This window comes from Chanodichthys erythropterus, chromosome 4 (genome assembly GCF_024489055.1).
Source record: "Chanodichthys erythropterus isolate Z2021 chromosome 4, ASM2448905v1, whole genome shotgun sequence".
Taxonomy (NCBI): domain Eukaryota; kingdom Metazoa; phylum Chordata; class Actinopteri; order Cypriniformes; family Xenocyprididae; genus Chanodichthys; species Chanodichthys erythropterus.
In genome coordinates, this window is record NC_090224.1 from 39,246,556 (window position 1) to 39,271,000 (window position 24,445).

The 24,445-nt window shown below is 38.0% G+C and overlaps 1 protein-coding gene across 4 annotated transcripts in view; it reads left to right on the forward strand.

Moving 5' to 3' along the window:
• Positions 1-506: 506 nt before the first annotated feature.
• Positions 507-24,445, forward strand: part of ptprk (protein tyrosine phosphatase receptor type K) — a 177,196-nt gene continuing 153,257 nt past the window's right edge. Inside the window, exon 1 of one of the 4 annotated variants that reach the window (XM_067384979.1) lies at positions 507-855. In XM_067384979.1, the coding sequence (XP_067241080.1) occupies positions 783-855 (73 nt within the window). In that variant the 5' untranslated portion in view covers positions 507-782. The remainder of the gene's footprint in view (positions 856-24,445) is intronic. The other 3 variants (XM_067384977.1, XM_067384981.1, XM_067384980.1) reach the window with 3 other exon arrangements.

Below are 24,445 nucleotides of genomic sequence, written 5' to 3' on the forward strand. Positions count from 1 at the left end.
ATTAGTCAGATTTAAATAATAGTTACAAAATATTATCATATTTCATATAAGTGCTGAATTTAGACCTTCAGTCAGTGTCAGAGATCAAGGACAGAGAGTTGGAAACTATGTTTATTGAAGCAAAACCAAACTGCTCTTCACAAGACATTAACTGTGGCTGTCTGATATAGATGTTTGCTAAGATATACTGTCCTCTGCAGAGAGAAAAGTCATTATTTTTGCAGTTTACCTGCTGAATGTAGTGTTTACACATCTAAAATAGACAACACTCCCAATAATGGAATTAGTCTGAATAGTTTCGATATCTTCAGCCAGATCCAGATCCAGCTCCGTCACTGCGAAACCCCGCCCCCAACAAGTTCAAAATGATTGACGTGCCGAGAGGCTTTGTGATTGGCTAACAGTGCGGGCCGCTCCTGTGTTCAGAGCCCATGTGCTCGTGTCACAGAGTCAGCTGATTTCTCAGACACCTTTCCCACTCAGGTAATAGTAGTAACATTTTATGCGTGGCATTAAACAAAAAGTCTTGGAGCACCTGAATTGATGAAGATGATGAAGAGTGAAGCGCTCGCACTGTGCTGTGTGTGTCAACAGGGGGCGCCTCTCCACTCGTAAAGCGCCACAGCGCCGGTGACGTCACGCACTCTCTCTCGCCCCTCGCAGCGCAACAGAGTATCGGAGCGAGCGCGAGACGCGGAGAGAGAGCATGGGGCGCGCGGATCGGCTGGAATAAGAAACATTTCCCAACACTTTTAAAAACTTTCTCAACTCGGCCGACAGATATGGATACCATCATCTTCAGCATGTTACTGCTGCACACTGCGGTGGGGAGCGCAGGAGCCCAGTACACACCCGGTGAGTGCCTGGAGATCCACCTTTAGCGCGGAGCGAGCAAAAGTTTATGCGGGTGTTGCTGTGAATGCGTGCGCACCTTTATGCGTGGCACGAGCACACATTTACACCACACCAGGTCATGTATGTGTCCAGGTGGCTCTTAGGACAGGACATGTGTGTGTGTGTGTGTGTGGTGATGATTTGTGCTTGTTTTGTGCGCGAGAATGAGCGAGTACACAGGTATATCGGAGTGAAAGTGCTCAACTATCCGCCTGGAATTTCTCTCCTGATTGAGAATTTTCTTTCTTTCCAACACAACAAAAACTAGAGTCTTTCTAACGACTCCACAAATGCTTCAGGAATTCAACCACAATCAAGACTCCAGTAGGAACACATTATTTGAAGTCCTGCGTGGTTAACAGTACTCGATATGACTCTCGAAAGCATCTTAGAATCTGTACTAGAATCTTATGCATCCATGAGGATCCTTCAGGATTCGCGTCAAATTATAAGATATATTTTTTTAGAACTAGGTAAAATCCTGATCAACTTTAGAAGCTCTGTGATTGAGCTAAAATCGGAGATTTACTTGAGTTTGTTCAAATCCTAAAGATGTTTCTCACGGGATTTTAATACATTATATATAAAATCCCCTTGGAATTATAAGTTTCTATCTGGCATTTTTGTAAAAATTGAGTTATTGACATATTCTTATTCTGTGAGTTATTTACATTTTGAGATGTTTTTGGTAATGTTAAGTACATTTAGGGACTTTTTATTTAGAAAACAATAAGGTTCTGAACACAAAGTCGAATTGAATGCAAAAACTTTGAATCTCAATATCTCAAAACTGCTCAGATTGCAGTTCCAATGGGATGATATATTAAATATATATATATATATTGTTATATGAATGATCAGGTTTAGCTGGAGCACAAATGTGACCTCGAAGCGTCACAGTATATCAGATCAGAGACACATGAAATACTTTTGGCCGATGTTTAGTTGAAATGAGTTGTTTCTGTTACAGAAATGAGGATGAAGTAGAGCTGTTAAACACTTCCAACTGAGGTTTTTACATGTCCAAAAGTGCCATTATAAATCGTATCAAACAGCCTGTAAATCATTATTATTACCGCTATTATCAGCATTGTTGGTCACTTTGTAAATAATCACAGAAAATGTACTGTGAAATATGATCAACTCTTTTTTTAAATTTAAAAATATTGCCTTAAATCGTTAAAAAGTTGTGCCTGTCCTCAGACGGATGATCCTCACATCTGTAACCCGTATCACACTCCGTCTGCGGGGCGACACAGCTGTCTGTGTAATTGCTGATTAATTAATCAGCGAGTCTAACCCTCGGATTAATTCTATTAGAATAATCAAAAACAACGGATGACAAATGGCAAATTACGTGAGGCTGGGATTGATTAGTGACTGGCGTAATTATGCCAGCGTGTGATGGAAATGAAGAGCGGGATCAGCGCTCGCTTCCAATGAGCCGGCTAATCCCTGATATATCGCTCTCTTTCTCTTCCTCTGGACGCAGCTCAAATGGGACATGCGGAGAAAGGTGAGTGGTAAATCCGTGCTGCTGTCATCATCATCATCATCATCATCATCATAACATCTGTCCAGGGCATCTGTGTCTGAGTAATTGACCTAATGACCTCGTCCTGATGAGCGGCGGGTTTGCGTGACCGTGAGCCGCGGCGATCTGGAGCATCTCCACACACACGAATCGCCCTCAAATACATACTGACAGGAAACCCAATGACTTTCCCAGAATTCCCACACAATCAGCTTTCAAAGTAAAAGTGCTGGACTTGTGTTTGTAATAATAATAAGCCGGGTGTTGATTCTCACTCAGGAGTAAATTTCATTGCGGGCTGTCATAGAAACATGATTATAGAGAAGGTCGAAGCTTTGCATTTCTGTAGAGCGCTCAGAGACGTCGGCTTGCTGACTTTGAAAGCCTTTCGAACGGCGCTCAGACACAATAACAAATTCTGCACATTTCTTACCCTGTGTGTGTGTGTGTGTGTGTGTGTGTGTGTGTTTACGCTTTTACAGCCGATGGAAAACAAGGTCTTCAATGTGGCTTTAACAAGGCTTTTGTGCGTGGAGTCGTGAAAGGCTGTTGCCCATGATTTGAATATAATGCTTTGCTTTTCCGGGTCGTTATTTTGGCCCATTCCGCACCATGTGTCATCGGTGTGAGCGTAATGATAGAGATGAGATGTAGAGTGATGTTTAGTGAGTCTGAGGAGGAGTGGACCAATACGAGCGTGTGTTTTGTCTTCCACACCAACAGTTTTTGCAAGTTCAACAAGAATAAAAATTAGCATGGGCATCTCTTCTCTTCTCTGGTGATGATCGATTCCTCAAGGACAAAATCAAGCCCCGCCCTACATCTGTTCTTGTTCCAGAAGCGTTTCACTCGGATATACGTCACTATAGAGAAGAAAAGGCAATTCATGTTAACTTTAAAATGTTTGGAACAATTGAAACCAATGAATCATATTCCCAGTAAGAGTAATATCGTTGTTTTGACCCAGCGATTGGGTTGGTTTGACCCAGAGATTGGGTTGTTTTGACCCAGAGATTGGGATATTTTCACCCAGCGGTTGGGTTGTTTTGACCCAGAGATTGGGTTATTTTCACCCAGAGATTAGGTTGTTTTGACCCAGAGATTGGGTTATTTTCACCCAGAGATTGGGTTGCTTTGACCCAGCGGTTGGGCTGTTTTGACCCAGAGATTGGGTTATTTTGACCCAAAGATTGGGTTGTTTTGACCCAGAGATTAGGTTGTTTTGACCCAGCGATTGGGTTGTTTTGACCCAGAGATTGGGTTATTTTGACCCAGAGATTAGGTTGTTTTGACCCAGCGGTTGGGTTATTTTTGACCCAGAGATTGGGTTATTTTCACCCAAAGATTGGGTTGTTTTGACCCAGAGATTAGGTTGTTTTGACCCAGCGATTGGGTTGTTTTGACCCAGAGATTGGGTTATTTTGACCCAGAGATTAGGTTGTTTTGACCCAGCGGTTGGGTTGTTTTGACCCAGAGATTGGGTTATTTTGACCCAGAGATTAGGTTGTTTTGACCCAGCGGTTGGGTTATTTTTGACCCAGAGATTGGGTTATTTTGACCCAGCGGTTGGGTTGTTTTGACCCAGCGGTTGGGTTATTTTCACCCAGAGATTAGGTTGTTTTGACCCAGCGGTTGGGTTGTTTTGACCCAGAGATTGGGTTATTTTCACCCAGAGATTGGGTTGTTTTGACCCAGTGGTTGGGTTAAATGTTTGCCCAACATGCTGGGTAGTTTTATTTAACTCAACTATTGTTTAAAAATTATTGTATTGTTGCTTAAAATGAACCCAAAATATGTTGGAAATTAACGTTTATAAATGTTTAATAGATTAAAGTTTATTAATAAGTTAAAAAATAATAAAATAAACAATAAAATGTATAAAAATAACGAATAATAATTAAAAAATAAACATGTATTAAATTGCTTATTAATAAATGTTCACCTTGATTATTATTGTTGCCTCTAATAATTATGTGTCTGATTTTTAATTTCCAACATATTTTGGTTTTATTTTAAGGCAGACATATAGTCATTTTTAAACAATAGTTGAGGTAAATAAAGCAAACATTTAACCCAACCACTGGGTTTGTCCATTTTCAACCCAACTTGTTTTTTTAACCCAGCATTTTTTAGAGTGTAGTGCCAATTTGCATCTCACTCTGGCTTTAAAGGCAACAAAATTGGGCAATTATTTTATTGGTTGATATTATTTGTCCACCCACACCATTTTGGTTAGATCTGCATAAAATGCTGTTTCAGAGAAAGCTGTCAGATTTTGATAAATGATGTATTTTTGCATTGATGAATCATGCACCAGACCAGAGAAATGAAAGCTTAAAGCATTTGACTTCATGTTTTGGGAGCAGGATCTGATCTGCTGGTCACAGAGGAACTCGTGTCTGTGTTCAATCACAGCTTCGGCCGCGGACGCAAGTTGCTTATCACAGCAGCTGCGAGAGAGAGCGCCGTGCTTATTTTGCAGACTCGCTACAAAATCTATTTACAGCAGACAGGTATTGTCTTCGGACAGCGCTTTTTCTCCCAGCTGAAGTTCCTCAGATTATGCGCAGAGAATCAATAGCTGACAAGTGCGTCAGGCGCTTTAGTGTTTCATCTGATGCAGCCGTATGGATTTTTAATCCAGTCCTGAATCACGTCCTTTCGGCTGATGCTGAGGTTTTGTCAGCGCGTTTATGGAGTTGATGCTCAGTGAATCTGAATGAATTTAGTCATTCTCATTACAAACAGAGCTGACCTGTCAGTGAGGCATGCATTGTGTAAATTTCTTAAGTAGGGGGTGTTATTAAATATTAAAACGTGATGATATTTCTCGTTGAGGTCAAAGCTGTGAGTTGAGTTTGTGACAAAACCTTTTACAGTAGTTGCATGTTGTTCTGTTCCATATTAAGAAAGTAATATCCATTACAAGATAGGACTGTCACGATTCCTAGATTAATTTGAGTGCTAATTTAAAATAAATAATCCTTGATTGCAATTTAGCCATGTCGTTTAACCAGCAAAATACTGGAAGTGGCTCATTCCATGGACGAGAATCATTAGACCGCTTTATCAGACCATTTTCTAAGGCTGCACGTTATATGTTAAAACCATTTAATAGTGTAATTGTGAAATCTTAAAGGCTGCGATTCAGTTAACTAAATACATGTGCTGCGGGTTTTGGAGTAATTTGTTGTTTATCCCGATTTCAAAATAGAAGTTTAACCCCTTGTTCTGAATTGCATGTTTTAATGTCCACATTGTTGTTCAAGAAATGACAGTGGCTGTAGCATTTACATTATCAAGAAGTGGCCAGATATTAAAGATTAAGTGGGCATTTGAACTAAATGATGTTTAGCCGATATTAAACATTGATTTGATCATGCTGTAAAGTGTAATAACAACAATCACCAGCACCCTTTGCAGGCATTTGTTATAATACATAATGTACAAAAGTTAATTGTTTATATTATGTATATTACATTATGTATTTTATCAGTGTTGTTCTATAAAACCTTATGATTACTTGCTTTTGATACTTTATTTGAAACAATTATTATTGCTTCATTGTTATAATATATTACAGGTAACAGTACATAAACATGACAACCTCGATTGTTTTTCAATTATTTTTGTACTCCAATTCATTTTTTAAATATAATCATTTACACAGTTACTGTCATAACTTAAAGTATAATAAATAATTAAGACATTACTAACAGGTAAAGTAAATATAATGAATAAATAAGCTAAAATAGTGCATATATTTAGTGAAATTGTCATGCTGTGGACACTGAATGACTTGCCTGAGGTAGATGTGACGCTACGTGAGATATTATTCTCCAGCTGTTTTATTGATGTCTTTCTGCGGAGAGATTACACATAAACGTATCTATGCATAGATTGTCTGTTCTTTTCACACTTTTTACTGTTGTGGTGTTAGCAAACAGCATTGCATTACCACACGTGAGATCACCTGACGAATACATGTACTGTTACACCCCTATTATGTATTTTAAATCATTTTAAAGGCTATTATTCACTCAGTCAGTTTTTATTACCACAAAAATAAATATCTGATTACATAAAATAATCGACTGATTCTTAAAAATAGTGTTAAAATATCATCTTGTTCTCATGAACCCAGTATCGTCTCGTCTCATGAGCGTATCTTCACACCCCTATCCTTAAGGTCATTTCACGTGACTTGTGTCGCTGTTCGACAGCCGTTACTCCCTCAAGAGCTGGAATGCAATATTCAATTTTTAAGACTTTTTCATTTAACGATTATTGGCCAATTTGAAAGTAGAATCATTGCTTGAAAATCAAGTAGATTGGACTGGTCTGTCATATTTCCATTCTGTGATTCTATCGGCAACACTTTTCAATTACACTTTATTTAAAGGTGTCCTTGTTACTGTGTGATTATATATTTAGGTACTGAGTAATATTAATTATCTACATGTACTCGCCATATGGTTAGGGTTAGTTGCATTAATCATGCATAATTTAAGTTATTACTATAGTAAGTACTACATATGTAACAAGGACACTGGAAAATGTCTTTCCCACGTTTCATGTGGAGGTCTGTGTGGAGAGGTGCGATGAAGCTCAAATCATGTGACAGAGGAGGACGAGCGCCGCTGCTGTGAAGGAATCTGTATGGTGTGATTTGTGTGATTTTGTGAGGCTGGAGGTCAGTGAACATCTGCTGAAGCAGTCCCTCAGAGAAGCACAGGAGCCTGCGGAGGACGAGCTCTTTGTGGATTAGGGCAGTAATGGGCAGCAGGGGCTTTAAGCTCCTTTAGAGAGCCTGAGAGCCCATCTGAGCGGGGAGGGATCGCTCAAATCACAGCCAAAGAAGGGAAAGTCGGATTGAGGATTTGGTCATTAGATTGTTTTTGTTTTATTTTGACTCTCTGCTCTGTCCCCGGGCTTCAGAGTGCCATGTTGTGATTTGTGACCATCCTGATATCCATAAAGATTATGATGATGGTGGTGGTGATTATCAAATTAAGCCCACAGCGCCGATCATAAGCTCTCTTTAAAGGAAAACGGCAGTGGCGGCGTGTGGTCTCGTCACCCGGAGGATGAGCTTCATTTATCAAGGATCAGTTTTGTCTCAGGTGTTTCTCTGAAAATTCCTAGCACACAAATCCAAATCATTGATTTTAGAACCGAATTTGATGACGAAGATCATTCGCAGACATTTATTTGAAGTCTGAGCACAGTTTGTGACGTTGAGAAATCAAACTCTAGACACAGAGGAGAAAACACACGTGAGATTACTGGGATCTTTCATTGAGGAGAATACGTTTTGAAGTGGGAGACTTAAAGAGATAGTTCAACCGCAAGTTAAATTTATCAGCCTACTCACCCTCAAGCCATCCTCGGTGTATATGACTTTCTTCTATCCATATTTATAACTTCATAAACTATAATCATCAGTGTTACGCATTACAAGCAACACAAGTTAGGTTACATCTTAAGTAACTATTATTAAGTAATCAGATTACTTTTTAAGTAACTACTGAATTAAAACATTACTTTTAGATTTACAACAAAACATCAGAGTTACTTTTTAACATTATTAACCCAAGTTACTTTGTTTTCCCATTTATAGACTATCAGCTCTCTTGCCCGGGTCAATGACGTGACGGGTCATTTTTGTGTCCAAAGGTCTTAATAATAATAATAAAAAGCAAAGATATGACATCCAAAGTGTGTAAAGTAGTACAACTAGATCTCTTTTATTGAATCCAAAAAGTTTTAATTATATTTTTCTACATATAAAGGTATTTTAAAGATTGTGAAGTGTCAAAAGGTCATTCGGTTTAACCGTCCAAACACCAATACAGCCATTTAATTTGTAATTAAAATATGTTAAAATGTAATAAATGTATATATTTTTTATTCTGGCATGATTTTATAACATCATATATCAACATAGTGCAAAATGGTATTAAAATTATGTGTAGAAGTCGTTGATTTGTTATGAGAAAGAATGTCCGGAAAAATGAATTTCATTGATGTCATTCGGAGTAACCGATATAAAGAGACCATTTTGGATCAAGTCATGTGATCAGTATCATGTGACAGGATGTGACATTATTCAGACACCTGCAAAGGACCACGATCATGAAGCAAAGTAACTAACTCTCTCTTAACTATTTGATAAATTCATGTTTTGATCATACGCATGTCCCGAAACATCAGGTCATTCGGTGCAACCGCTATAAAACATGGAAAATTATTTAATATTTTTAAAACTTGTACTAAATATAAAATGTTTGATTGTCCTTTTGCTAGATATCAGCCTGTTAGCATTGTTTGAAAATATCGTCATTCGGTAAAACTAAATTTTGGTTAAATTAAAGACTTTTTTGGTGACAAATTCAGTCCATCTTGTAAAAAATGACAAAATCAGTGTTAATTGATTATAAAAACCACATAATCTCATTGTTAACACTTAATAAAACTTCAAAATTAATTATGCTTTTTTACACTTTTAAAAACCTTATTCGTCAATGACGAATGTTGAGAGGAATCACTTCCTTCAGCCTGAGGCTTATTCATTTCACTTTTGGCGTGAAAGGGCCTTTACATTTGCCAAAAATGTAACTTTTATTTATTTTCTTGTTAAATGACAGAAGTAAGCCCAGCCCATGTGAGAAAAAGTAAGGCAAAAGTAACTAAGTAACGTAATTAGTTACTTTTTCAGAGAGTAACGCAACATTGTAACACATTATAATCACTGGCAGCGGCCGTAACCCTTTAAGGAAGCGTTTCCATTTGATCTCATCTCTTTATAGTAAAGACGTCTCATTTGGGATTTTCTCTTTGTCTGTAAATCTGAATCTTTAAAGGTGTCAGGAGAAACATCTGAGAGTCTCATTTGTGTTTTTCGTCCCTTCGGGCGAGCCTCACAGCGTTTCCTCCAGTCAGTGCTCTCGGCTCAACCTTCAGCAATCGCGCCGCAGCCTTAATTTTGCACAAAATGGTTGTCATGTCCTCTGACTCCACGGCTTCAGGACGGCAGATAGGTGCGTTCCTCGCGGCTCTTAATTGTGACGGGCGGCGCACCGTCGTGTTTTTCCCGTGGTGTCCGTGTGTGAGCACATGCTGAGACGGGAGAACGGCTGACAGATCTGAGATGAGAGCGAGCCAGTGTGAATGAGAGAGTGGAAATGAGGAGGAGAGAGAGGCCGTATGCCTCACCATGATTCATGTGTCTGGAGTCAGCCTGTCTTATATCTGTGTCAACACCATGACGTTTTGGAGATATCAAGTTTGAACACGTCTAGGTGTGTGTGTGTGTGTGTGTGTGTGCGCGGCTCGCAGTCATTTACCTGTCTCTCATTCTTTGCTCCTGTGAGACGCACACATGTGAAATCCTCTCAGACTTCAGCTGGATTGAAGGTGTCGTGTCTGCGCTTCACACTGGCCTACTTCTGATGCTGACTTTCAGTTGTAAAGCTAATGTAACATCTGTAATGACACTAGATTAAAAACGACAGAAGCAGGTTCTTCCTCATCATTTTTGGCGCACTATTGCAGTACTCTTTCATCACTGTAACCTCGCTGGAATAATAATTTTTATTATTACTGAACACACTAGGGGTATAAGAGCATTTTAGCCATTTATCTAGGCTTTTTTTGTTTTTATTTTTTGTCTATATGTGTGCATCATATTGTATTGCTGTTGATTTCTGTTTATCATAATTTAAACTAAAGATTAAAATAAAAAATAATACAAATGTTTCTGCAGGTTGATGTAGTGGTATTTCATTTTATAATTTTATATTATTTTATAATATTAATAAGCAGTGAAGCAGTCTTTTCAAAATATTAATTTTAGATTATGACAAAATACTAAAGTTTTTTTAAAAGGATCTTCAGTTTGAAATTAGGACAGAAATATATGCTCAAAAACATGAATTTTCATATAGAAATGAACCGCATTGGTAAATTCAATGCAGAGTTGCATTTCCAATGTTTTTTTAATCAATTAATAGATAAAAACGAGTGTCATGATCATTATAGCTGTAATAATAGTTATGAATGTAATAATGTTAGGCTAACCTCTTTGAAACCATGAAGCCCTCTTTGTAAGGATTTGTGGCCGGTTTTGCTGTAAAGTGAAGTGCCCGGCGCTTTCCTTTAGGCAAACAAACAGAGGAGCAGTGCATCTGTTCCTGAGTGTTTTCAGCCTACTTTACCACATAAGGTCAAATGTTTTAGGGAACAGCTGTGCTAACCTGAGGGAGAGACCGCAGGAAGTGTCGGCACAGGTGGCACCTCAGGGGGCGGGACTCAGCGCTGTCAATCATCTCTGCCTCTGTAGGGGGTGGACTTTATATATATATATATATATATGGAAACATCGTATGTCCAAAACTGCTATTTTTTAGAGATTAGAAAAAACACTGTGTTTTTTAAATAATTAAAGACTGTGTTGTCACAGTCAAAAATATTGTGGCTTTTTATATATATATATATATATATATATATATATATATATATATATATATATATATATATATATATATATGCATGTGTCATATTTAACATTTTACCAAAATCAATCATGCTCAGATGACGTTTTGAGGTTTTTGACCAGTGAATGTCGGTCATACGTGTTTTTTGTCCATCATTAGAACAGCCAAATCTGAGACAGTAAGTCCATCGCATTAAGTTTTCATTAACTTACAGCTTATAAAGTTTATTGTATTTGTGAGCGCTCAGTTTTTTCTGCCATTTTGCCAAAATCGCATGTTATTAAAGACGAATCTATCAGAATTGACTGTGACAAATGCTAAAGTTTAAGACACTTTCCTCCGCTGCTCAAACTCATAAAACATTAGCCTTTAAATATATAGTGTTTCCTGAGTAAAGACAGCACTGTACTTACTCAAACAACCAGTTCTTTATTTACTCTAGCACTGTAATCAAGCAGAGGCGGTTACTCTCTATTATTCACAATAGAAGTTGACTGACAGTTTGAGGAGCCAATGGAATTATGAGGTTTAGTCACAAGCTCTTTTCATTGGTTAAAAATGAGCAAAACCCACAGACACACATAAATAGTAATGATTTAAATGACAAAATATGGAGATATTCATAAGACCAGGATGCTAGGAGAAGATGCTGGTGTCATTAATGGCAGACAAATGCATATTTATTCTGTGATATTTTCATTTTATGTGTCATTGCGCAGGGTTTTCTCATTACGCTGGTGTTAATTGATGCTAATAAGAGGCACCGGAGAGCCCTTCATCTCTCTGTGTTTGTCTGGCCTGCTGTTAATCACGTCTCTGCCCCGGGGCGCTGGAGACGGCGTGTCTGCCGCTGGACCCCTCCCGAACCCTCAGACCCCTTCCTTACACCTTCACGCTGGAATTTACAGCCCCCTTCCCAACAAAAGACACAAGTCTTTCTCCTCACCCCCGCCGCAGGCCTCTGACGGTCACCGCTCAAGGGGAAATGCCTCGTGCATCAACTTCAGCATTTGAATAGACTGGGACAATCATCGGTCTTAAAGTGTGTGTGTGTGTGTGTGTGTGTGTGTGTGTGATGTCCTGCAGTGTTTGAATGATGCTCAGATCATGTGTGTTGTTGAGTTTGTGCTGTTTCACACTGATCTGAAGACAGCATTGTTCTTCTGTGACATTGCTTTTCAAGCCTTTGTTTTTGGGAATGTAGTTTACGTTAGTTACGTCGCACGTGTGTGATAGTGGCGCTCCGGTCAGTAAATCTGATGAGTGTGTTTCTTTTCATACAGAAAACAGGTCAGAGTTGAAAAGAGGAGCACAATTGATATGACACGCTTTATTTGACTCCTGTAGAGAGAGTGTGTGTGTGTGTGTGTGTGTCAGTGCTTGTCCACTGAAGTTTGTGTTACACTCAGATGTGCTTACGTGATTTGTTTGCATGTGTTCGTCTCTCATCATTGTGATACGCTCTTGCTGAAGGCCAAATACAACAGGGAAAGACTGGAAGAAATGGCGTGAGAGTCTTGCTGTGTGTGTGTGTGTGTGTGTGTTCAGGGTCCCAATCTCTCTCGCTGTCGGGCCACATGTGGTTCAGGTTAACCACAGCTCATTGTGTGTGAACTAACATTAATGGGGTCGTTTGGGTACAGCAGTCGCTCACGGGAATTTAGCTACAAAACTCGTGTTTTCTGCTGATAGAAACTTCATTCTGAGAGATTTGAAATGTGTGAGTTCATATTGAGATCTTTGCCTTCTGAGATCGTCGTTTTAATCAAACTGCTTTCTAGGAGAAATATTTGAGACGTTACAGAGATCTGTCTCTCCTGTAATGATTCTCTCAGTGTTTGGGTGTAAGTCACTGTGTGTGTTTAGAGAGTTTTGTGTATATCATTTGTCATGCTAAGATAAACAGAGGGCAGAAGTGAAGCTCAAACGACTGTGATGGCCTGCTGAGGCTCTGAGAGATGTGATGAGCGCAGGTGACGCTCTGCTGGATTCGTGACGAGAGTCTGTGATGATCATGTCTAAACCTGTTGATATCAGGAGACTCGGAGCACCTCGTGGTTTATGAGCATTAAATGTTCACTCTGACTGCCCTGTACGAGTGAACATGATGCTTCTCTTTCACTCGTACGTTAAAAAATACTTTTGTAAAGAGTTCATATAAAAATATATTGCATTATGAAACTAATGTGAAGCATTTCAGCAGAAGCTTTTAGATCGAAAGGTTTCTAAAATCATGAGAAACATAAGTTCAGTCCAAACCTGTGACTGCTAGAACATGAAGTGCTCTTTAACATGCTTTAAATAGAGTACTTTAAGTGTATTTAAGTGACACTTAATTACATGTTAATTACAATTAAATGAAAATATATTATAATTTAAATTGATATAAAATCCAATTAGAGTGTTTTTGACCAATTTAAGGATAACTTAAGTACATTTTTGTATGTAAATTCATAATGACTTCTGTTGTCTGAATGTTGTTGAAAATATACTTTAATTTCATTTCTTTTGAAACTTGCATGTCATGGACTTTAATATATCTGTATGAAGTTGTAATTTAGTACATTTAAAATATATTAACTTTAAATATATAAAATCACACACTACATTTAAGATTAATATCAAGTACTTTACATGTGCTTTAGTGTGTTAGTCAACATATCAAAATATTTAAAGCACAACAAAACATGATTTACAATGTGCTTTTAAAGTAAAATTTTTAATTTGAAATTATTACAAAGGTCACTTTTTAGGTGTCCTTAAGTGTGTTAAGAAACATGAATCTTTAAGTGCACTTAAGTGGCCTTTTATTTCATTAATATATTATTATCTGCAAGTATAGTTTTAAAAATGGACTATAAAGTAGAGAAGTTAAAGCATGTTAAATGCAGCTGTGTGTTTCGAGAGCTTCTCCAGGTCCGCTGGTTTCCTGTGTTGGCTAAACGCTTTAACAGTCCTGTTTGGTGTGTGTGTGTGTGTGTGTGTGTGTGAAAGAGATGAAATGAGGGAAAACCAAGTGTGTGTTTACTTCTGAATGAAGATTGATGAAGGTAATTACATGCTACAATTCATTCCTCAAGAAATAAACCCAGAGATCTGCTGCATCACACACACACACACACACACACACACACACACACACACACACACACACACACACACACACACACACACACACACACACACACACGCCTGTTTTAGGTGATTCAAATGCAGAGATAGTTAACATCAGTGTGAAGAACACAAAACACGGGAGTGAAGAGCTGCACTCACATCCACATCAATCACAAATCACAGCCAATCAGAAGAGCGTGTGGGCGGAGTCTCTCTGCAAGAAACCAAATGGATAAAAACATAATCTAATTAATGAATATTACACCATTTCAACATGATTAAAATACATGGTAAATGACTAAAACAATCTCACTTGATACACTTGTTGTTTTCTTTCATTTGTTTTCAAGATCTGAATTATCCACTGTCACCTTCAATACGTCTATAGATGATATTCAAACTCTCATTAAAGTCTTCTAACATTAAATAAAGCACATAATCAGTGCCTCAGAAGATTATCATCATCATACTGAACTTTGTACATTGTTCCAGAAATAGAAACCGTTTCTAAAACAGAATCATCGCAGCTGGTTTGGCCAAAACTCTGATTAATGTGGAAGAGATGTGTTTAGGAGACGGTGTATGTGTGTGTGTGTGTGTGTGTGTGTGTTTGTGTGTGTGTGTAACGAGCGGTTCTCTTATCAATATATGCTGAATCCACACACGTCTTTCAGTGACTCATGCTGTAATTAGTGTGTGTTAATGAGAGCTGAATCAGAGACATTGATCTGATGCGTCTTTATTGAAACACACAAATCACAAGCCCACACAGGTCTCTCTCTCTCTCTCTCTCTCTCGTGTGTGTGTGTGTGTGTGTGTGTGTGTGTGTGTGTGTGTGTGTGTGTGTGTGTGTGTGTGTGTGTGTGTGTGTCGCACTCGCTTTGGATTATTTCTTTGATTTATTGGATGAAACAACCTAATATAGTTATTTTCTGTTATATTGAAAATAGAACGATTGTTGTTCCACGTCCAGCCCTCCTTCAAACAAATGTAAAGGCTATAAAAACAATTAAAGGTATGAATGTAAAACAACAACAAAAGAAAACAAGAGCACAAAAGCACAGTATAAATAAATGACTAAATGATAAAGAAAATCACAAACTCACAGAAACATTGTCATTTATTTATCCTGTACAAGACGTCGTACAATTATGTCCCGGTACAGATATTGTTCCCATACAAATATAATTACACGTTACCTAATTAGATGAACCTGAATGAACCTAATTAAATATGGATTTACTAGATTTATTGTCCAAAAATACTTCTTCAGTCACACATTATTTGTTATATGTGTACTTACTCCAGTTATAACAGTACATTTTGCATAATTACAACCCTAACCCTCATTATACAGTAAATACATGTAGTTATGTAATATTACTCAGTACTTATTTGCATAATTACACCATAACAATAACATTTAAGTTGGCAGCTTAAAATAAAGTGTAGCATTTCTTTAAAGTGAATAAAGTGTTTACTCTATATTTAGCTTTATATTTACTCTGCAGACGTGTGTTTTCACCTGTGTGTCGTGCAGTGTTGATGAAGGCCGTCACACACAACTGATCAATAATACAATCTGTTGTTGCCCATTTTCATTATGGATTATTATCGATCAGTTGCTAGTTTCTTGTGTGCATGAGGATACGTGTGTGTGTGTGTGTGTGTGTGTGTGTCTGTCGAGCGCTGTTAGCTCGTCTTGAGTGATTGATCTCCCTCTCTCCTGATGTTTGATGTTTGCTGAAATTGTTTTAACTGGTGTGACTGAGATGTCCCACTGTCACCTTCCTGTAGGCGAAGGAAGTGGAGTCCAGAAATACTCTCTCGCTCTCTCTGACCCGAGGGCCTTTCCATCTCTTCAGCATCAGATGTTAAACATGCTGAGAGGTGCAGGGTCACGATCCTTGACTGAAACTAATCCATAAAAAAATGAAAATAAACATTAACTGAGATAAAATAACCTATATATTTAGGCTATATATTAATTCAGCTAGTTGTCAAGGTAAGTCGACGTACTAAGATAACTAAAACTAAATAAAATAAAACTATGTTTACTTTTACATTTAATCATTTATCCAAAGCAACATACAGATGAGAACTATTACAAAACAAACAAAAAATACAAATTTCAAAAACACAGCAAAATAATTAAAACTAATTCAAATGAAAATGAAAACAGAAAATATAAAAATTAAAATTAAAATATTAAACACTACACTAAAAATGCTGCTTTAAAAACAACCTAAGTTGGGTTGAAAATGGACAAACCCAGCGATTGGGTTAAATGTTTGCTCAACCTGCTGGACAGTTTTATTTAACTCAAATATTGATTAAAATTACTGTATTTCTTGCTTAAAATGAACCCAAAGTATGTTGTAAATTAACATTTATTAAGAAGTTTAATGAATAATAATTAAACAATAAACATGTATTACATTTCTTATTAATAAATGTTCAGCTTTTGAATATTATTGTTGCCTCTAGTAATTATGTGTCTGATTTTTAATTTCCAACATATTTTTGGTTCATTTTAATCCAGACATATACATTACCGTTCTGCTCACCAAGATTGCATTAATTTAATTAAAAATACAGTAATAACAGTAATATTGTGAAATATTATTACAATTTAAAATAACCGTTTTCTATTGGAATATAATATAAAATGTCATTTATTTCTGTGTTGGAAATACAAAGCTTCTGTAGCATTATACACTACCGTTCAAAAGTTTGGGGTCAGTAAGAATTTTTATTTTTATTTTTTTGAAAAGAAATTAAAGAAATGAATACTTTTATTCAGCAAGGATGCATTAAATCAATCAAAAGTGGCAGTAAAGATATTTAAAATGTTAAAAAAGATTATAATTCAAATAAATGCTGTTCTTTTGAACTTTCTATTCATCAAATAATCCTGAAAAAAATATTGTACACAAATATTTTGGACAATTGTACACATTAAATGTTTCTTGAGCAGCAGATCAGCATATCAGAATGATTTCTGAAGGATCATGTGACACTGAAGACTGGAGTAATGATGCTGAAAATTCAGCTTTGATCACAGAAATAAATTACATTTTCAAATATTTTCAAATAGAAAACAGTTATTTTAAATTGTAATAATATTTCACAATATTACTGTTTTTACTGTATTTTTAATTAAATAAATGCAGCCTTGGTGAGCAGACGAAACTTCTTTTAAAGACATTAAAAATCTTACCGATCCCAAACTTTTGAACGGTAGTGTAGTCATTTTTAATCAATAGTTGAGTTCAATAAAACTACCCAGCACGTTAATCAAACATTTAACCCAACTGCTGGGTTTGTCCATTTTCAACCCAACTTGGGTTGTTTTTAACCCAGCATTTTTATATATCAGTGATACTAAAATAACAGTGGATAGATCAATATAGGCTAAATGAATATCAAATTAATATAAAGTGCTCTTCTCAATATCAGCAGAGCCATCTGTCATTGTTTCAGTGTGTAAATAGTTTTGATTTTTAGCATAATTTCATATTTCCATCTGTGAGGAAGCATTAAAATGTAATAACCTCTGACTGCTGGAATCGTCTTACGTGACACTGATCACACAAAGGAAAACACTCGGCTTTATCATTCTATAGCTGGCATGTCTGTTGAAATGTAGTTTTTGTAGAAGGAATGTGGGGGTGAATCCTGTCAGGGAAAAATGTCATTTATAATATTTTGACATTAATGAACAGATGAAAGGAAATATTCAAGGCTGCTGCGTTTCAGCAGAGAGGATGATGTTGAACACTCCCATCTTCAGCAGACAATAGACGTCTTCTCCTCTTAGTAGTCGTAGTAAGTGTGCTCGGATCCGCTGGTGCTTAACGTCGACCTCTCGGATGGAATGGGTTTTGTTCGGCTTCCTGGAAGTCATCGCTTCAGATTTGGTCTCATTGTACAGCAAAATAAAATAAACATTCTTTAGAGGAAATAATGAGAATTTTTCTGGGCTGATTCTCTGCATCAAGTGCCACTCGATGAGTATGACGAGTTGAGACATCACAGTTAGCTCAAGGCCCTGTTCCTGTATGGAGTGGGAGTGCAACTCTTTTAACAAAAACTTAAAGTTGTGTAGTTATCAGTTCGCACATGACTGAGCATGCATAGGTACATTATTTATCTGAACTATGAGAGTCATTATGTCGCTCACGCAGTCGGTGTTGGAGAAAGGTTTGAGCACCTTGTCTTCTGTCTCTACTAGCCTGTGATCTTCCTCAGGCTCACGGCCATTTTGAATGACCTCGTTTTTGTCTCTCTGTCCGTGAGATGACATCAGCCCGGACACGTCGGCCATCTTGGCTCGTGCTCAGTCTCTTCTCTCGCGTTGGGAAAGTTTGACCCAGTTAGACCCGCTGCGGCGCCCTTATCATGGCCTCTGTGTGTTTATGGAGACGCTTGTCTTGGCCTCATACTTAAGCTTTGGAACAAATCTTATGAAGTGAAGATCTGACGTCTGACAGCTGGTTGAAAAACACAGGCTAATCTCTGTCTTTAAAACCTGCTTTAAGATGCCAATTACTTTGTGCTGATTTTGCAACTGTGTTGCTTTATTTGTCACAACATGAGGCTGGATAACTGGAAACACAAACAGAGTTCAGGGCTGTGAAGCTCAAACTGAGGCTCAGTCTGGTTCAGTTCACTGCTGCTGGATTATAACTAACAATTCCTGTTCGCAAACCAGCATCTTCCTCCATTGATGGAGCTTCTGAAGTGACTTATATAAGAATTAGTTCACTTTTAAATAAAATTTTCCTGATAATTTACTCTCCTCCATGTCATCCAAGATGTTCATGTCTTTCTTTCTTCAGTGGAAAAGAAATGAAGGTTTTTGAGGAAAACATTCCAGGATTTTTCTCCATATAGTGGACTTCACTGGGGTTCAACGGGTTGAAGGTCCAAATGTCAGTTTCAGTGCAGCTTCAAAGAGCTCTACATGATCCCAGACGAGGAATAAGAGTCTCATCTAGAGAAACCATCACTCATTTTCGAAAAAAATACAACTATATATGCTTTATAAACACAAATGATCGCCTTGCATGTGCTTCCACCTTTCCTATTCTACGTACGGAACGAACGCGGCACCAGTTTCGTTTTTTAACGCAAACAGGGCATTTGTGATATTTGTGTTAATACTCTGCTGTAGATGGCTATGCTGAACGGCTGTGTGTGTGTGTGTGTGTGTAACCTGCTATAAATAATTAGGAAGAGAAAGTGTGTGTTCATAATGTGCTACTACATGTGGACAGAAGGTGTGTGTGTGTGTTTATGTCTGTAATTTATTGTTATGCTTGAGCAGAGAACGTGTCGGGTGTGTGTGTGTGTGTGTGTGTGTCGGGCTCCTGTGCCGCCATATGGGATTGGGGACCGGAGGTTGTGATCGGGGCACATCCAGATGGCTCTTCCTCTTCCTCCTCCTCTTCCATTCTGCTCACAGGAGATGGACAGTGAATGTCACTGCGGCGTGTTTTATTTTACCGCTCCACCTGTGTGTGTGTGTGTGTGTGTGTGTGTGTGTGTGTGTGTGTGTGTGCGTTTTTGGGGGCATTACCCTGGTATTATGCCGTAAACATGAAATATGAGCACATTTCACGAGTCCTCGTATTTAAAATAGCTTTAAAAACACACTGAACTATGTTTTATTAAAAAGGCAGAATGTTTTCTGCGATGGGTTAGTGGTAGGGTTAGTGCTGGGGGAGAGAATGAACAGTTTAAAAACCATTGTGTCTATGGGATGTGTGTGCACATGTCCAGTCCTCCAGTCAGCATCTCACATGCCTCAAGTTATCAATTCAAAAAGAGTTTCTTGACTTCTGGATTTCTGGAGTTCAGTGTGAGTCAGAGTGATTCAGTGATAGATTCGTCAGGCCGCTGTCATGTTTTTGAACCATGTATGTTTGTTGTTGAGTGCAGCCGGCGAAGACAACTCAGTAGAAAGACGTCTTTTGATCCCTTCACATTCAATTCACACTTCAAACTCTCATCTTGTGTAAAATATCACTTCTTTTGCTGTGGCACTGTAGGCTAAAGCATTTCAAGAAACTTTTAACATTTCTGAGTAATGACACAAACAGATCAGAGTTTTCAGCCATTGAAGTGGATTAAATGAGAGGCACTATTAAAACATCTCTCTGCCTTCACACTTTGAGACTATGAATTGTGACTAGTCTAATGACGTGCTCTTTAGGAAACTTATTGGCCAAACACAAAGTAAATCAGTGGGGTGTTGCTTAATTCACAGGCTCAGTGGAAAACATCTCTTCACTGCAGTTTCAAATGAACACCAGTGGCAGTAAAACACTTTTATTCCTTTTCACACAAATTATGATTACAGGGGCAGATTATCAAAATAATAAAGACTTATTTTCGCCCGGTTCCTTGCACAATACTATGTTATGAGCTCAACACACTTTTATCATAGTGCATGATTTATGAACTAATACATTTTGAGACAGACTTGTAGAAGCAGCTAAAATTGCATGTTTGCTTCAGCAAATGTGTTTTTATCTCACGTTTTGTCAAGTTTATTGTAGGTGGTATGCTTTTTTTAGACACTGCTGCGTATCGTAGTACAAAAAGCAAGGTAATAAACATCACGATTCACATTTAGTTGTTTCGGATAAAACTAAACGCTTTTAGTGCCACTCACCGGACGTGCAATAAGCAAAGTAATACAGTATCATAATGCAGAACATGAGGACCGTTCAAATGGCTGACGGTCACTCAGGAAGGTGTTTGGCTCTGAACTGGATTTGGTAAAAGCATTGAAAGCACTGAATGGATCAGCTTTACATTGTTCTGTTTATTTACTCACATTAGCGGAGGAATCAGGTGTCAGGATGAACACAATGCAGCGCTTTAAGGTTCACTTCATTCTTGCTCTCTTTATGTAAGTGTGTGTGTGTGTGTGTTGCTCACAGACATGAGGAATATATCTATAGAACGCTTGAAATGTTAACTTTTAAACAAACCCATTCAAAAACAAAGAAACATGGTACCAGTGATAACCATAATCATGAATGAATCTTGTGAAATATGTCAAGAACACGTCTGGGTCATCATTACAAAGACAAATTTGTTTTTACTGAATTAAAATCAGCATCAATTATTGGGCTGCCCCGACTAAACATATTTCTTGTCCACTAGTAGTTATTCATTTAAGCCATTAGTCATCTAATCACACATTTATATTAATTTTACCTAAATATATACTGAGGAGAATACTAAATCATAATGAGCATTTAATATATATATATATATATATATATATATATATATATATATATATAGGTGTAATATAGCCTATTCCATGCTCAAGCACACGCATAAAGCTGGCCGCAAAGTCCCAGCAAAAGTAATGATTAGGAATGTGTTGGGAAAAAATGACATTTTAATTATTTATTAATAAACTAGTGTTTTGATGATGCTGCCTCGCCATCTCCGCAGTATAATGAACGCAAACTATAGAGAGAAATACTTCCTTTCATTCGGATTACATAATCCAAGTCTCGTGGAAAGACGTACTTGTGGGAATGTTTTTGCGAGTCGCACATAACACTGCAGTTTCCAACAGAAATGAACACTAGAGGCTGAAAACAGCAAGCGCTTTTAATCATTTTCATACACAGTTAAGATTAAGGGGTCAGATTATGGATTAATAAAGACTTGTTTTCACGTCTCCTCGCACGATATTATGTTATGACTTCAAAAAGCTTTTACCAAAGTGCACGATTTGTAAACTAATATATGTTTCGCTTTTCTGACATAACAAGCTTGTTCGGTAGCTCAGCTGATACGGGGTTGGATTTGGACGAGGAAGCCTTGGGTACGAATCTGAGGAAAAACGAGTCAGGGTAAAGAAGCTCAAAGATGAGAGATCAAAACAAGCTAAAACGGCACGATTGCGAATTCTTTTTATGTCGCTTTTGTTAACACTGTCGGGCAGGTTTAGGTGTAGTGTTGGTGGTACGTTATTTTAAAACACAATGGAGTGCAAATTTAAAATCAGAACATCATAAAAACGTACCATATTCACGTTTATCAGTTCCAGCAAAAAAATGAACATGCTTTTAGCGCCACTCAGTGGACATTTCACATCGAAACTGCAGTGATATGTACGTATTGGTACGTATTTTGCGACTCGTGAAAATGTTCCCACAAGAACGTTTTTCTAATGAGACCAGGCTCACATAATCAATTTCGATATGTTTTTGAATGGGTTTGTTTAAAAGTTCAAGCGTTCCATAGATATATTTCTCATGTGTGTGAGGCACTGAGTTTCGGTTCATTTTTGTGACAAAAAGTGCATCCTGTTTGTTTTCTTTATTGTACAGAAGCACAACATCTTGTTTACACAAATAAAAGTAGGGTTTACAATTTCTAATAATGTATTACTTACTGGGGCTAAAAATAATGCACATTTATCTAGGTTAACGTAGAGCAAGCAGCCATGTAAAGTTCCTCTGAAACCCTCCACCTTCCCCAGCTCCACATGCCTAGATCTGCTTCAGGTAATTTCATATATGCTGTTTGTGCAGCAGCAGTATTTACAGTTTCACACGTCTGTGTGTGTATTGCTGTATCTACTTGCAACAATAATCAGGAGCAGCAGCAGCATTAATAATCAGCAGCAGATTTATTCCGCAAAGACCAAATACATTAACATCATCATATCCATTACCATGCTGAACTCTTCAGAGAGTTGTCATGATAGAAATAATATGACAATGCGCATAAATTCTTAATGAGCCTAAAATACGCTTCATTATGTTTGAAATTGAGTGCCTCCTGAGCAGAACGGCCCTGAATCACAGAAAACCAGAAAGCGAGAGACGCTCCACTGTTCTGCACACAAACTCACCGTCTAATATGAATTTCATGAGCAGCTCAGGACGAAAGCTCAGATTTTTCACGTTCAGCCTGGTCAGCGTTCTTAACATCTTCATTTTCTTCATAGGTGTCTGCTTTTTCCCGCAAGGCCGCCGCCTCACGCACTACAATTTATGGCTGCAACTTCTCCTGGAGAAAACAAATGAGGCATTCGCTCGACTTGTGCAAATTCTCCGAGTATCCGCTGAAGCCGCTGGGAGGTTTTCGCCTCGTGAACATTGTTTATTATGGGGGATGCTGTGTTTTCTTGGCCGTTATCTGAAAAATGCCAGCGAAAGCCTTGAACTTGAGCTCGGCTCCGCTCGTACTGTGCTGCTTAAGGTCTTCATGAAGCACTTACAACATCCACTGTCTTTTTGGGAGCAGTAACACGCTCAAACATGTTGTTTCGTTGGCACAGTGAGTTTGTTGATCTGTAATGGGATCTGAGGGGTCTTCATGAATGCTCTGCTCCTCAGCCCAGAGTCCTTCATCTCTGTCACCGCAGATATCACAACGTTCCCTAACGTCAGAGATGCAGAAGAGTTTAACGCTCTCGGATGACGGAAAGCTAAACAGATATGTGGAGGTTAGCAGAGGTCATTTACACAGAGAAATTTTAAAGGTACAGTTGCAAAAACAACCCATTAAAAATAGACATTAAAAAGTAAATTATGGCTGTTCAGGAGGACACTGTTTGTCTCTTCATTTCAAATGCGCTGTTTATTGTTCGTTAAATTAAAGAGTTTCACAGACCAAATAGCAACAAAACACATTATAATTAACAAACACTCGGGATAGTTGGGCTATTGTTTGTGGTGATGTGACCGGAGGAAGTTTTCCGGCTGCTTAATTGAGAGTGGCAGTGGACGATGCAGCGCTGAAGCTCTCTCTCTCTCTCTGGGTCTCGCTCTGTCCGTATCTCTCTGTAGTTGCCCAGTTTAATGTAACTAATGTAACCTGACGCGCTTCTTTGTGTCAGGAGAATGATGGGATGTTATCAGCGCAGTGTGTGTCCGAGGGTTTGTGTACCGAGTCGTGGAGGTGACCTCCTTCAGTCGCCGCGGATCTCAGTGTTTTATGAAGATCCTCAAAAGGCAGATTTTGTAGCTTGTAATTCGCCCTATAATTCTCATCGCACAATTGGTTGACGCGTTCGCTCGTAGATTTTGCATACGGCAGTGGTTTATGACAGCACGTTTGAGAGCTGAAGAGAGTCAGAATTTACAACTTTCTACTGGGAAAAGTGCAATAGAGCAGCACTTGAATCAGACGTTTCAGTCAGGATTTCAGCGAGATGTGTGTGTTTGATGTCAGTTGAGAATAGAGATGTACACAGTTCACTGTTTTTAGTCAAGTAAATGGTTGACAATCATGCTAGCGTTACCATTTTGTTTCTTTATATGTCATCTTCCGAACATCAGACAACAGAGCGCCTCAAGGTTTGGAAGCCGGAGATATCAAGCGGGAATATCCCAGATCTGACTGTTTCTAGATAACATTTGTACAT